The 13,020-nt window shown below is 43.2% G+C and overlaps 1 protein-coding gene across 1 annotated transcript in view; it reads left to right on the forward strand.

Moving 5' to 3' along the window:
• LOC115198216 (tetraspanin-5-like) overlaps positions 1-13,020 on the forward strand; it is a 31,092-nt gene that overhangs the window by 4,407 nt on the left and 13,665 nt on the right. The window contains exons 2-4 of the mRNA XM_029759987.1: positions 7,407-7,457; positions 10,877-11,023; positions 11,937-12,107. Coding sequence (XP_029615847.1) covers positions 7,407-7,457; positions 10,877-11,023; positions 11,937-12,107 — 369 coding nt within the window. The remainder of the gene's footprint in view (positions 1-7,406; positions 7,458-10,876; positions 11,024-11,936; positions 12,108-13,020) is intronic.

Genomic DNA, 13,020 nt, shown 5'->3' on the forward strand with positions numbered 1-13,020 from the left:
TTTGGCCATTAGTGAGGTCTTCAGTAATGGGGCAGCAAGTGCCTGTTTAACCTTTCATGTTAGTGCACCTGCAATGTAGCCATGTCGCTGGCATGCTTAGGCCTATAAAATATGTGCTTTTGGTATTTTTCATAAAGCTGATGTTGAGATTAATACGGATGCTGGTGAAGAGTTGAGGTCTTTATGGGTAATGCATATCTGCTGCTGAGATGCAAAGGCCAGAACCATAGCGTGGGAGATCCCCTCTCTGTTGCCGTTAAGATGTAACCATATAGCCTGTGTGTGTGAGAGAAGGCGTCGCTAAACTACCGGACTACAACTTAAATGTCTTTGGAAGGGAACTGAATGCGTCTTCCGCATTTAACCCAACCCCTCTGAATCAGAGTGGTGTGGGGGTCTGCCGTAATCGCCATCCTTGTCTTCAGCGTCCTGGGAACAGTGGGTTAACTGCCTTGCTCAGCTGCAGAACGACACATTTTTACCTTGTCAGCTCGGGGATTTGATCCAGCAACCTTTCAGTTACTGGCCCAACACTCTAACCACCAGGCTACCTGCCGTCCCAGGGTACCGTGCATTGTGTAATACATACAATACCGTTCAAAAGTTTGGGGTCACTTAGAAATGTCCTTGTTTTTGAAAGAAAGCAAATTTTTGGTCCATTAAAATAACATAAAATTGATCAGAAATACAGTGTAGACATTGTTAATGTTGTAAATGACTATTGTATCCCAGAGTCGCCTCTTCACTGATGACGTTGAGATTGTTTTTTTGCGGGTACTATTGACAACATTAACAATGTCTACACTGTATTTCTGATCAATTTGATGTTATTTTGATGGACAAAATTCTTTGCTTTTCTTTCAAAAACAAGGACATTTCTAAGTGACCCCAAACTTTTGAACGGTAGTGTAGGTGCGTATGATATCAGATTTAACTAATGAAGCTAGTGAGCTGAAGAGAGGTTGTCAATAATTGATTGCTTTTCAATGGGATTATGAGTGCAGTGTCAGCCTGAAACTTTCTGTCATAGCATATGCTATCTGATCCAACACCTTCTCAAAAACGTTCTCCTTGTGTAGCCACACATTCACATGATGCCCAATGTAATTACTACATTCAGTATTTCCATATATTGTGCGACCACATAGTTGAGCGCGACTTTTGACGACAGGTAGCTTAGCGATATAAGAGCGTTTGGCCAGTAACCGATAGGTCGCTGGTTCGAGTCCCTGAGTCGACTAGGTGAAACATCTGTCGATGTGCCCTTGAGCAAAGCTCCTGTAAGTCGCTCAGGATAAGAGCGTTTGCTAAGTGACTCAAATGTAAAGGTTGTAACTCACTGAATGCACTCAACCACTTTTTTAAATGATAATTTATAACCCAAATCATTTTGTTCTTTCTGGCATTGGAAGTCAATATTAGCATTATAAATTGTATCTACACTACATTCTATCAACATTACAGAAAGTTCTGATGGAGTTGTAATGAACTGAAGGTCAGTGGACAAATGAAGGCTTTGGACACAGCTATAGTAATAGAATCGCAGCCAGGAGAGGGGTCCGTCTGGGACCAAAGTCTGGAGGACCTCACAGTGTCTGGTGAAGTTCAGGGTAACATGTTACACAATTGGAGTCTTTACAAAACAAGAACCATGGAAACCAAAGGGTTAGGGTGTAATTTGTCACTGTCACCTCAGTAGATCTAGTTAAATCTGTATGTACACAGAGGAGTGTGGGGGAAATATGGCTATAGCTTTATACAGTATGATGATCCTCCTCGTCGCTTAAATCTATCCATGTGAGTTTAGACCGAGACCCCTGAGAGTGTTGAAATAATGCTGACATTTATCCTCTGTCCCTTGAAGATATTCTCATTTTAATCAATTCTGATTTAGTGTCTGACAGTCTTAGTATATGGATTTGTCTCGTTGTCAATAATCTCTGAAGCAATACTCTCAGTCCAACCAAGGAGTGTGAATCTGTGTAGCATAATGTATGTCTACCCCCCCAAAAGGCACCCTATTCCCTACACATAGTGCACTACTTTTGACCAGACGTCTATGGGCCCATGGTGAAAAGTAGTGCACTGTATAGGGAATAAGGTGCCTTATACGGTGCCTTTTGGGACGTCTCTCTCTATGTATTGATTTGACACACATGCGTATCGGCGGACTTGTTTTCCCAATGTCTCGCCCATAGCTCAATGCTTAGTGCTCAGCTCTGTGCCCCCCAGCAGCCCAGTTAACTTCACCGGCACCCCCTCCACCAATCTAGACACTAGAGGCGTCGCCATAGAAACAGCATGAGCTTGCACGCCGACATTTGGCTCCACTGCAATATTTATGCGAGCAGTGAGCTGTGAAAAAGACCCTCCAGAAAATGTCGGGGACATCGTCAGGTCAAGTTACCTACATTTCAATGTGTATAGGTTTTTGGAAAAGCTATCAGGTCTTGCCACCCATTTTAATATTCAATGTAATCTCAGGGAATTAAAGTGACAGTATTCATTTTCCTGCGCCAACGTTGCACTCGTCTTGTTTTCAATGGCTGAAGGGAGAATTAATTATAGAGAGGGTTATATCACACTGTCGTAAGGATTAGACCAACATGCAGCGGGAATGTGTATGCTCATCTTCTTTTTAATAGGAAGAAAGAAGGAAAACCGAAACAAAACACACGTATACAAAAACAACAACGATAACAGTCTTGTCAGGCACACAGCTAAACAAGAAACAACTACCCACAAAAATCCCATAGAAAACACACCCCTCTTAAATAGGACCTTCAATTAGAAGCAACGAGGAGCAGCTGCTTCCAATGAAGGTCAACCCCATAAACTAAACATAGAAATAGAAAGACTAGAACGAACATAGAACATTAACCACAAACCCCGAAACACATATAAAACAAACACCCCTCTTACATAAGAACATAGCCCAACAAACCCCGAAACACTCTAAACAAACACCCCCTGACACATCCTGACCAAACTACAATAACAAATAACCCCTTTACTGGTCAGGACGTGACACACACACGTTTTATAAACAAATAGCTAGTATTTATGTGTACTAGTCAAAGTAACCTTTACTCCATATTTCAATGATGCAGATTTAAAATCTACCTTATCCTAACATGTTAGATGGGTTACTTTATTTAGGGTGTCTTCAATTATCATGGCTCTCTCTTCCCTCAACCAGGTTACCTTCAAAATGGTACCCAGAGGACCAGACCCACTTTCTCTTTTCCCTAGAGGCTTCCCTAACACCATTATTCTCTTCCCAAAGTGAGTCATCCTGTGTAGGGTGGCAGGTAGGGTGGCATGGTGCTTCAAAACACACAGTAAACAAACCATATCTAGACTACGCGATCCACAGTGTGTGCTGATAAGGTGGCTCTGATACAGCATTGAACAACCTGAGATTTAACACCATTATTCTCTTCCCAAAGTGAGTCATCATGTGTAGGGTGGCAGGTAGCCAAATGCTTAAGAGAGCTGGGCTAGTAACCGAAAGGTCACTGGTTTGAATCCGTATGCCGTCTAGGTGACAAATCTGCCGATGTGCCCTTGAGCAAGGCACTTAACCCTAATTGTTCCTGTAAGTCGCTCTGGATAAGAGCGTCTGCTAAATGACTCAATTGTAAATATATGAAAATACAGCTTACTTTCAATTCTCACTTTTAACTCCGTTGTCTCTGTCATGAAATCAAAACTAGGACTGTAATTACACAGTAATGATAATACTGATTGTGGTGGTGTGACTGCTTATTCTGCTCCCACTCTGTTACAGTGACATTGTGAGTGTCAGTTATTATTGGGGCGGCAGTGTAGCCTAGTGGTTAGAGCGTTGGACTAGTATCTGAAAGGTTGCAAGATCAAATCCCCGAGCTGACAAGGTAAAAATCTGTCGTTCTGCCCCTGAACAAGGCAGTTAACCCACTGTTCCTATGCCGTCATTGAAAATAAGAATTTGTTCTTAACTGACTTGCCTAGTTAAATAAAGATAAAATATTATCATGTTTGGTGTGAGCATGTCATGCAGGGTTATATGTGACCGTGAGCCAAGCTGAGATGAGTGACAGGTCGAAGTCCTCTGACGTCACGACAACGGATGCCTTTAGGAGTTGGCTCGTGGTCGAGGAGAAGGCACTTAGCAACCAGGTTGTTCTTAGGAATCACCTGGCAGCTGAGCTGTAAAGAGGAGCAGCACACCTCTAACTTTCAATCAGCCTTCGTTCGATGATCAACGATGCAAGTTCATTGCCACTCTGGAGAAGAATAACTGCAAGGTGTAAAAGAATGGCCATAGTGATGGCCATATTTACTGTCTGTCAGTGGCACTAGGAAAAAACTTTCCACGTCATTTCAACAACAAAAATTATATGTGATGACATTGAATCAACATGGAAAACGAGTTAGATTTTTTTAAGTCATCAATGTAAGAGAATTGTCTTTTTTTCACCCATATTTTAACCTGAATCCAATGTCATTCTGAATTTTTTGTTGTTGATTTCATGTTGAATTCACATTTAGTTGACAACTCAACCAAATGTAAATCAAAACTAGACGTTGAACTGACATCTGTGACCACTGAGGCAGAATGAGCAGTCCTGTTTGTCCTGATGGTCAGAACACCCCAAGGGCTTGGATCAATAGGATGGTCGGCACACCCCAAGGGCTTGGATCAATAGGATGGTCGGAACACCCCAAGGGCTTGGATCAATTGGATGGTCGGAACACCCCAAGGGCTTGGATCAATAGGATGGTCGGCACACCCCAAGGGCTTGGATCAATAGGATGGTCGGAACACCCCAAGGGCTTGGATCAATAGGATGGTCGGAACACCCCAAGGGCTTGGATCAATAGGATGGTCGGAACACCCCAAGGGCTTGGATCAATAGGATGGTCGGAACACCCCAAGGGCTTGGATCAATAGGATGGTCGGAACACCCCAAGGGCTTGGATCAATAGGATGGTCGGAACACCCCAAGGGCTTGGATCCATAGGCTGTACTAACACAAGAAACAGCTAGGCCTCGCCAGCTGGGGACTTCACACTGTCAATAAACACATACATGGCACACACACACACACCCACGCACACATTCAGACATGCAAACATTCAAGCAAATCACAAATGGAGTGATAGTAGCTTGATGTTCTCATACAAACGCAGAAACCCCAGCTGTAACTCAAACATATGTCCCAGTTAAAGCAACCTCTTCCAGCTGTTACCGACTACAGGTAGGCCCTAATAATTGTGTTTGTAAACTGAGGGGTTTTGGCAAATGTAACTAATGCCAATAAGGGTGGTTTTGGGTAGACTGGTCCCAGATCTGTCGTCTCCTCCTATAACCTGGTCCCAGATCTGTCGTCTCCTATAACATGGTCCCAGATCAGTTTGTGCTCTTGCCAACTCCATTGCTGTCATTGTCCAGCCAAACATGCTAGCACAAACAGACTGTTACTCAGGCTAGGTTTTGGAGGATAATTACATCAATGTCCGTCATTTTTGTTTAAATGACGTGGAAACAACGTTGATTCAACAAGTTTTTGCCTAGTGGGGCCCCTGCCACTGACGGACAGTAAATATGACCATCACTATGGCCATCAATATTGGGCCTTCCTTTTACATGTAATGACCTGGCACTTATTCTTCTCCAAAGTATCAATGAACTTGCATCGTTGATTATCGAACGAAGGCTGATTTGAAAGTTAGAGGTGTGCTGCTCCTCTTTACAGCTCAGCTCATGTAGCCACACATCTCTTTTGGTTGTGGCACCATCTTTGCACTCCCCCCTAGCCTCTGATCTCAGACCAGCCCTTAACCAATAGCTCTGTATTACAACCACATGAAGTGGCTCTTGGTGCAATAGCCACTCTGCCAGTGTCCTCTGTTGCTGGCTTGTAGATGCAGCAGTTTGTTCGTATCATTCAGTGACATTATAGGACAAGCAGAGTTAAACATAGCTGGCTGACATGGCCTGATCAAGACAAGCTGGAAGGGTGGAGTGCTTGGGCCTGTCCAGTTCACTTGTTGTTGTTTGAATTGGCCCCGGCATTTAGTCAGCTTCCAAATGCCCGGCCCCCACCGCACAGCATCCTCTCTGACAGACAGGCAGAAGGATGAACGGGCAGAAAAACAGAATAGACAGACAGGCAGTTAGACAGACAGGCAAATAAACAGACAGGAAGGCAGATAAACAGGCAGGCAGATAGGCAGGCAAATAGACAGGCAGACAGGCAGATAGATAGACAGGCAGGCAGATAGATAGACAGGCAGGCAGGCAGGCAGGCAGACACTTCAGACTCCCCCCCCCTCAACTTACCCTGAGACAGTGGTTTTAGATGTTACCGCCAAGCCTACCTTTTAGTTCTGTCAAACCGAGTCAAACCTGTAATTTAAAGGGCTTAAAAATTTCAATCCTCTTTTCTCTTTGCACCAAGTCACTTGTCCCTGTCATATCCTCACATGGTCTCTCCAATAATTGCTATGCAGATGACACTCAACTACCCGTCTAACACGCAGTTGGTGACACGCATCTCTGCATGCATGGCAGACATCTCAGCTTGGATGTCGGCCCACCACTTCATGGCCAACCTCAACAAAACGGAGCTGCTCTTCCTCTCAGGAATGCCCGAGCATTCCATTCCGCCACTACTGGTCTCTTGGCCGTCCCACCCCAGCTCCTGCTCAGCCCAGTCGAAGCTCTTCTCTGTCTTGGGACCCCAATGGAGGAACAAGCTTCCCCCTAAAGTCAGGACAGTGTGGCGTCAAGGGGAACTGCCCATCTTCCGAAAACGTCTGAAAACACTACCTCTCTGAAGACCATCTTAAATAACTCTCACGGCTCCCCTCCCCCCTCTTCAAAAAAAGAGGCACTTTTCCTACTACCACTGACTGATGATAAAAACTTTCTTCAGGGAAAATGTACTTGATGTACTTGTGATGTGTTGTTGTCTCATCAAGCTATCTTAAGATGAATGCACTAATTGTAAGTTGCTCTGGATAAGAGCGTCTGCTAAATGACTAAAATGTTAAATGTAAAAATCGGCCAAGAAATTAAACCAATGATTTCTTTACTTTGCAGACATTGTAGGCTACTTATTAAGGGTGAAGAAACTCCTCAGAAGGATTGTACATTCATGCTTGTTGATGCTTGACTCCTGTTTAGATTACCCAATTGAAGATGTCCAAACATGCAATTTAGTACTCGAAAGTGAAGTGATGTGAGTTGTGTGTTTCTGTAACCTTTGTAAGCATCGAAGGTGAAATTGTAAGATAATTCATCCTCCGGGAATTTCAACAAAAGTGAACTTGAGGGAGAGGTTTCACCCTTTTAGTATCTCCCTGAGGTTTGTTATGTGATTATTAATGTTACTTATTGTCTGTCTGTTCTCTTTCAGTTGCTCGGTGTGGCCTTCCTGGGGATTGGACTATGGGCCTGGAATGAGAAGGTGAGTGAGACTGGGTAACATAAGAACCCTTTAAGAACATACAATGATGTCTAATATACTTTTATTTATTTTATTTAACATTTATTTAACTAGGCAAGTCAGTTAAGAACAAATTCTTATTTACAATGACGGCCTACCAAAAGGCAAAAGGCCTCCTGCGAGGGCGGGGGCTGGGATTAAAAATAAAAATATAGGGCAAAACACACATCACGACAAGAGAGACAACACAAAACGACATAAAGAGAGACCTAAGACAACAACACGGCATGGTAGCAACTCCAACATGACAACAACATGCAGCAGCACAACATGGTAGCAGCACAAAACGGGGTACAAACATTATTGGGTACAGACAACTGCACAAAGGGCAAGAAAGGTAGAGGCAACAATACATCACGCAAAGCAGCCACAACTGTCAGTAAGAGTGTCCATGATTGAGTCTTTGAATGAAGAGATTGAGATGTACAGTACCAGTCAATAGTTTGGACACACCTACTCATTCGCGGGTTTTTCTTAATTTTTTACTATTTTCTACATTGTAGAATAATAGTGAAGACATCAACACTATGAAATAACACATATGGAATCATGTAGTAACCAAAAAAGTGTTAAACAAATCAAAATATAGCTTCATGAGGTAGTCACCTGGAATGCATTTAAATTAACAGGTGTGCCTTGTTAAAAGTGAATTTGTGGAATTTCTTTCCTTCTTAATAACCTGTTAGGGATAGGGGGCAGTATTTTCACGGCCGGATAAAAAACGTACCCGATTTAATCTGGTTACTACTCCTGCCCAGAATATGCATATAATTAGTAGATTTGGATAGGAAACACTCTAAAGCTTCTAAAACTGTTTGAATGGTGTCTGTGAGCATAACAGAACTCATATGGCAGGCCAAAACCTGAGAAGATTCTATACAGGAAGTGCCCTGTCTGACAATTTGTTCTCCTTCTAGGGCATCTCTATCAAAAATACAGCATCTCTGCTGTAACGTGACATTTTCTAAGGCTTTCATTGGCTCTCAGAAGGCGCCAGAAAGTGGAATGAGAGCTCTCCAGTCTCTGGGCGAAAAACAGCAGGGGTTTTTGTGAGTGGTCCTTCTGAGAACAATGACACTGGAGCGCGCGTGCACGAGACGACTCCATGTTTTACTTTCAGTGTTTGAACGAATACAACGTCGCCCGGTTGGAATATTATCGCTATTTTACGAGAAAACCAAATGAAAATGTATTTTAAACAGCGTTTGACATGCTTCGAAGTACGGTAATGGAATATTTTGACATTTTTTGTCACGAAATGCGCCGGCGCGTCACCCTTCGGATAGTTACCTGAACGCATGAACAAAACGGAGCTATTTCAATATAACTATGGATTATTTCGAACCAAAACAACATTTGTTGTTGAAGTAGAAGTCCTGGGAGTGCATTCTGATGAAGAACAGCAAAGGTAATCCAATTTTTCTTATAGTAAATCTGAGTTTGGTGAGGGCCAAACTTGGTGGGTGTCAAAATAGCTAGCCGTGATGGCCGGGCTATGTACTCAGAATATTGCAAAATGTGCTTTCACCGAAAAGCTATTTTAAAATCGGACACCGCGATTGCATAAAGGAGTTCTGTATCTATATTTCTTAAAATCATTGTTATGTATTTTGTGAACGTTAATCGTGAGTAATTTAGTAAATTCACCGGAAGTTTGCGGTGGGTATGCTAGTTCTAAGCATCACATGCTAATGTAAAAAGCTGTTTTTTTATATAAATATGAACTTGATTGAACAAAACATGCATGTATTGTATAACATAATGTCCTAGGAGTGTCATCTGATGAAGATCATCAAAGGTTAGTGCTGCATTTTAGCTGTGGTTTTGGTTTTTGTGACATATATGCTTGCTTTGAAAATGGCTGTGTGATTCTTTTTGGGAGGGTACTCTCCTGACATAATCTAATGTTTTGCTTTCGCTGTAAAGCCTTTTTGAAATCGGACAGTGTGGTTAGATTAACGAGAGTCTTATCTTTAAAAGGGTGTAAAATAGTCATATGTTTGACAAATTGAAGTTATAGCATTTTTGAGGTGTTTGTATTTCGCGCCACGCTATACTATTGGATATTGGTGAGGCGTTCCGCTAGCGGAACATCTGTCCCTAACAGGTTTTAATGCGTTTGAGCCAATCAGTTGTGTTGTGACAAGGTAGGGGTGGTATACAGCCCTATTTGGTAAAAGACCATTTACATATTATGGCAAGAACAGCTCAAATAAGCAAAGAGTAACAACAGTCCGTCATTACTTTAAGACATGAAGGTCAGTCAATATGGAAAATGTCAAGAACTTTGAAAGTTTCTTCAAGTGCAGTCGCAAAAACCATCAAGCGCTATGATGAAACTGGCTCTCATGAGGACCGCCACAGGAAAGGAAGACCCAGAATTACCTCTGCTGCAGAGGATAAGTTCATTTGAGTTAACTGCACCTCAGATTGCAGCCCAAATAAATGCTTCACAGAGTTCAAGTAACAGACACATCTCAACATCAACAGAGGAGACTGCGTGAATCAGTCCTTCATGGTCTAATTACTGTGGTGTAAAGCTCGCCGTCATTGGCGCAGTGGAAATGCTTTCTTTGGAGTGATGAATCACGCTTCACCAACTGGAAGTCCAACGGAAGAATCTGGGTTTGGCGGATGCCAGGAGAAGGCAACCTGCCCGAATGCATAGTGCCAACTGTGAAGTTTGGTGGAGGATGAATGAATAATCGTGTGGGGCTGTTTTTCATGGTTCGGGCAAGGTCCCTTAGTTCTAGTGATAGGAAATCTTATAGCGTACAATGACATTCTAGACGATTCTGTGCTTCCAACTTTGTGGCAACAGTTTGGGGAAGTTTCCTGTTTCAGCATGACAATGCCCCTGTGCACAAAGCGAGGTGTGTACAGAAATGGTGTGTCGAGATCGGTGTGGAAGAACTTGACTGGCCTGCACAGAGCCCTGACCTCAACCCCATCGAACACCTTTGGGAGGAATTGGAACGCTGACTGCGAGCCAGGCCTAATCAACCAACATCAGTGCCTGACCTCACTAATGCTCTTGTGGCTGAATGGAAGCAAGTCCCCCGCAGCAATGTTCCAACATCTAGTGGAAAGCCTTCCCAGAAGAGTGGAGGCTGTTATAGCAGCAAAGAGGGGAAAAACTCCATATTAATGCCCATGATTTTGTAATGAGATGGTTGACGAGCAGGTGTCCACATAGTGTATATATTACACAAATAAATAATCTGATAAGTACAAAAGATAATCAGTCTTTTTCCTGGACCACCCTTGTGTCTGGAAGAGTAGCAAAGCATACAATTCTTACTGTGCTCACTGTTAACACATTGAATATCTCTCTCTCTCTCTCTCTCTCTCTCTCTCTCTCTCTCTCTCTCTGTCTCTAGGGTGTTCTCTCCAACATCTCGTCCATCACAGACCTGGGGGGCTTTGACCCCGTCTGGCTCTTCTTGGTGACGGGAGGGGTCATGTTCATCCTGGGGTTTGCCGGGTGCATCGGAGCGCTGAGGGAAAACACCTTCCTGCTCAAGTTTGTACGTCCACAACTCTCTCACTCCCACTCGGCTCGCCCCTTAGACATGGACATTAACAAATATATGAATATACACTCCACTCCTCTTATTTAATTTGGCTCTATACTCCAGCATTTGGGATTTGAGATCAAATCTTTCATATGAGACGACAGTAAAGAATGTCAACCATTTATTTGAGGGTATTTTCATATATGTACGTTTTACCGCTTAGAAATGAACGCACTATATATGTAGTCCCTCCTTTTGAAGGTGTAATAAGTTTTGGGACAAATTCACTTATAGTGTATAAAAGTAGTCAAAAGTTGAGTATTTTGTCCCATAGTCCTAGCACACATTGACTACATCAAACTTGTGACTGCAGACTTGTTGGATGCATTTGCAGTTTGTTTTGCTTGTGTTTGGGATTATGTTATGCCCAATAGGAACTGAATGGTGAATAATGTATTGGGTCAGTTTGGAGTCACAAACTAAAAGTTTTAGCTTCACTGTCGAAATAAATACAGAGGGGAGTGTATATGTCTTTGTCCATGAAAAGCTCTAAATAATACCTATGCATTATTAGGGTTACCATTAGATGTCTTTATATCCATCATTGACTCCACTTTGAACTCCCTCTCCAGTTTCCTGAACTCAAATTAAGTTTATTCCTGGACTGTCCCACGCTGTATAGTCCATGATGAGTAGGCTTAATCTGAGTCTGGGAGACCAGCCCTCCATGTCCCCTCTATGACATGTCAGAATTACAGCTGATTAATCAGGTGTGTTAGTGCTGGGTTAGACCACAAATATACACCCCTTGGATCCCTCTAGATCCCCCAGGAATGGAGTGTGAAACACTTGGACTTTGGGGCTTAATCCTAGCTTTGTTCTATGTTTGTTTGCTCACATGCTTCTCCCCCCCATTCTGTTCCAGTTTTCTGTGTTCCTGGGGATCATCTTCTTCCTGGAGCTGACAGCTGGAGTGTTGGCCTTCACCTTCAAGGACTGGATCAAGGACCAGCTCAACTTCTTCATCAATAACAACATCCGGGCGTACCGTGATGACATCGACCTCCAGAACCTCATAGACTTCACTCAGGAATATGTACGCGTTTGAAAATCAGTGTGAATGTGTGTCAGAGGAGGCTGGTGGGAGGAGCTATAGGAGGATGGGCTCATTGTAATGGCTGTAATGGAATACATGGAACTGAGTCAAACGTGAGGTTACCAAATGTTTGATGTGTTTTATACTGTTCCATTTATTCCATGGAGATCTGGTTTGAGTGAGGTGAAGAGTTGGTAAGGTGCGGGGGTAGGAGCAGGTGTGTGTGTGTGTGTGTGTTTGCGCATGTGTGTGTGTGTGTGTGTGTGTGTGTGTGTGTGTGTGTTTGCGCGTGTGTGTGAGTGAGCAGGAGAAAGCCTGGTAGCCCCACTCACAGGCATGGGAGGGCATAGGTCCACCTACTTGGGAGCCAGGCCCACCCACTGGGGAGCCAGGCCCACCCACTGGGGAGCCAGGCCCAGCCAATCAGAAAAAGTTTTTCCCCACAGACAGAAATACTTTTCAGTTTCATCAGCTGTGCGGGTGGCTGGTCCAGGGGCGAAAATCTGATATCAACTTTGGGGGGGACAATTACATGAAATTTTCTCAAGAGCAATTCCTGAGGGGGACACCAAAAGTAGTGCTGTAACACATAGCCTACATTGTAATATGGTAAATGTATATTGAGGAACCAAAGAAATAAGGTGTTTGCCATACTCCTAACTACCGGTACCCAAAACTACACAACTACTCACAACAGCAATACCATTGCCTTTAACAAATCTTAGTTCAGTCACCAGTTTAAGTTGAGAGTGGGGGTATCCATGGCATTTTCCAATTATGTTCCTATTTTACAAGTAAAAAAAATGGAGAACCTTTCATAATGTTGCCAAACAAAGACTCAACAAACTTACCTGAGACTCCCTGTCTCTGCCAGTCTGTCCCTGCATATCTGTCCCCAACTCTGCTGTCTGTG

Source organism: Salmo trutta, chromosome 8, assembly GCF_901001165.1.
Source record: "Salmo trutta chromosome 8, fSalTru1.1, whole genome shotgun sequence".
Lineage (NCBI taxonomy): Eukaryota > Metazoa > Chordata > Actinopteri > Salmoniformes > Salmonidae > Salmo > Salmo trutta.